The sequence below is a fragment of the Tripterygium wilfordii genome, chromosome 13, assembly GCF_013401445.1.
Source record: "Tripterygium wilfordii isolate XIE 37 chromosome 13, ASM1340144v1, whole genome shotgun sequence".
NCBI classification, from domain to species: domain Eukaryota; kingdom Viridiplantae; phylum Streptophyta; class Magnoliopsida; order Celastrales; family Celastraceae; genus Tripterygium; species Tripterygium wilfordii.
The window spans coordinates 9,447,935-9,450,822 of NC_052244.1; the positions used below are offsets into that span (position 1 = coordinate 9,447,935).

The 2,888-nt window shown below is 41.3% G+C and overlaps 1 protein-coding gene across 1 annotated transcript; it reads right to left on the reverse strand.

The window, feature by feature from the left end:
* Positions 1 to 1,999: 1,999 nt before the first annotated feature.
* On the reverse strand, positions 2,000 to 2,558 carry LOC120012530. Its single transcript, XM_038863977.1, has 2 exons — positions 2,517 to 2,558; positions 2,000 to 2,422 (listed from the first exon to the last, which is right to left on the reverse strand). Exons 1-2 carry the CDS (start codon positions 2,556 to 2,558, stop codon positions 2,000 to 2,002), a joined length of 465 nt encoding a protein of 154 aa, XP_038719905.1.
* Positions 2,559 to 2,888: the final 330 nt, after the last annotated feature.

Genomic DNA, 2,888 nt, shown 5'->3' on the forward strand with positions numbered 1-2,888 from the left:
TTCAGGATTCCTATAAGTACGGGAATGCCGGTGGGCCGAGTCAGGATTCCATATGTGCTCGAAGCACCATGCGATGATGTCGTTGGGCTGTTCAGGGTCTCGATATGTATAGGGATACCGGTGGGCCAAGTTAGGATCTCGTATGGTGTGGTTATCTACTTGTGTTTGGTGTACATGATGTTAGCTATCATATTGTTGCATTTGTGCCTCTTTTAGTACTTCAGCTTTATATTATTCACTTACTCTTTATTATTTCCTACTGGACCTTTCGCTCACCGTTTCCTTTCTCCTATTCCCTTCTCGCAGGTGAGTCTAGTTCCGGTACTAGGGTCACAGGATAAGAGGAGGGTGCGTGACATGGATAGACCCCTAGAGAGTGATAGGACTAGATGGTTCTAAACTTTGATTATGTTATTACTATTTGTCGTACCTATGTTCTTAGTTGAGACACATTGTGTGGTATCCTTATTCGATGGTGGGATGGACGGCTGGGAGGGTGCTCTGTGTGATTAGGACTCCCGAACTGGGTTTGTAGATTTTGTGTCCTGACGATTTCTTATTTTTGCAGGATTGCTACTTGTGTTGGTTGTTGATTATACATGTTATTGTGTGTGGAGAAATTATGCGTGATTGTTAGGTGGCCTGAGACCCTGCTTACATTTGAAATTGATTGATGATATGATTTGTTAGGTGGCCTGAGGCCCTGTTTAGACTTGAGAATTTAACTGTGATATGAATTGTTAGGTGGCCGGAGGCCCTGCCTAGGTTGTGTATATATTTGTGATATTGTTGCGCATCTTCCGTATTATGGGCAGGTGCTGTCGAAATTTTCAGTGGTGTGATGATTAATTAATTATGGTTTGATTTAGACGGTACCAAAATTTACGCATTCCAGGTCTGGGCGTTACATCACCACTCTATTCAAATATGAGAAATTGCAGGATAAGGAAGAAGTCGACGTCGAGGCTACACTCCAACGTTTTCTTAAAAATTCAAGTCTAACTTCACCCACCAAGATTCTATGTTAAAATCGTTTCCCAGTCTCAGGAAAAGACTAGTATATCCTCCCTTAGACAAAATCCAGATAAACACAAGAGATACATAAATAATATTATAACATAGGGACATCCTCCTTGATCAATCTCCCCCAATTGAAAAGAAGCTTGACCCCAATCTTGTTTTGTCTTCGTCTTCATAGTAAGGAGAAAGGTCAGCTACATTGAAGGTTGCAAAAACACCATACTCACCTGGAAGTTCTATCTTGTAAGCATTTTCACCAATACGCCTTAAGACCTTGAAAGGACCATCAGCGCGAGGCCTTAATTTGCTGTGCTTACAAGGAGGAAAATGCTCATTTCCTAAATGAATCCAAACCAAATCTCCCTCCCGAAATGAAGCTGGCTTGCAATGTTGGTTCGCTCAAGTATGATACTTCTCATTGTGCTTGAGAATATTCTCTCGAATTTGGGTGTGCATTTGTCGAATGAGCTTGACTCTCTCTAGAGTAGTCTGATCAAAGTCTGTAAAGACACAGAAGGGACCAAGTCCAGGGGAGTGGTTGGATTAATGCCATATACTATCTCAAACGAACTAGAACTAATAGTTTGATTCGGGGTGCGATTATAAGCGAATTCCATATGAGAGAGTACTAGTTCCCATTGATGAATATTCTTCCCCACAAGACTACATAACAAATTTTCCAAGCTCCGGTTAACAACTTCAATTTGCCCGTCAGTTTGAGGGTGATTGGAATAACTAAAAAGGAGTTTAATACTGAGTTTTATCTAGAGGAAACACCAAAAATGACTTGTAAATTTATTGTCACGATCTGAATCTAATGGCTTGGGAATACCATGAAGTTTCATGATATTGTCGAAGTAAAGATCCACAATGCTAGAAGCGTCCATAGTCTTGTTGCAAGGCACAAAATGCGCCATTTTAGAAACGCGATCAACTAGAGTCCCTTTTCCCCAGAATTTATGGTAAACCCAAAAAAAATCTAGGCTACCTTGCTCCTAAGGAGCAGTAGGTACGGGAAGGGGAGTATAAAGACCAGTATTTTGCTTGTGAGATTTCGCAATATGACAAGTCTTGCAGCTTTATAAAAAAGCATGATGTCAAAGTCCAAACGAGGCCAATAGAAATGACAAGAGACTAGTGAGTAAGTTTTATCACAGCCAAAATGACCCGCCAGTCCACCGCCATAAGCTTTGGAAACAATGGCCACTCGTAAGGAACAATCAGGAATGAACAATTTGGAACCTTTGAACAAGTACCCATCCTGAAAGAGAAAAGAATCAGTTGGTCCATCTAAACACTTAATAAGTATGCCACTGAAGTAAGGATTATGCTGGTGCAACTCCTTGAGAACCTCGAACACCAAAACTTTCACCCAAGAGCAGCCAGCAGAGAGTGTTGTCGGCTAAGAGCATTCATCGCGTTGTTAAACATTCCCGATTTATGTTTGATGGTGAATCAATAGGCTTGTAACACCTCCACCCAACTAGCATGCCTACGATGTAATTTGTGTTGTCCATGGATAAACTTAAGGGCTTCATGTTCTAAAAACAACACAAACTCCTTTGGAAGTAAGTAATGACTCTAAAACTCAAGTGTGTGAACAATGACATAAAATTCTTTGTCATAAGTAGAGTACTTCTGGCAATGATCATTCAATTTCTCACTAAAAAAAGCTATAGGTCTTCCTTCTTGACTACGGACAGCCCCTATTCCCACACCTGAAGCATTACAATCCATATCCAAAGAGACCTCAAAATTTGGTAGAGCCAAAACAGGAGCCTCGGGGTCTTGTTTGGTGATTGTGTGTCTGTACGACATGATTCCTGTGGTCAGAATGGGCGTGCACGTGCACGTGCACGGAGACGTGC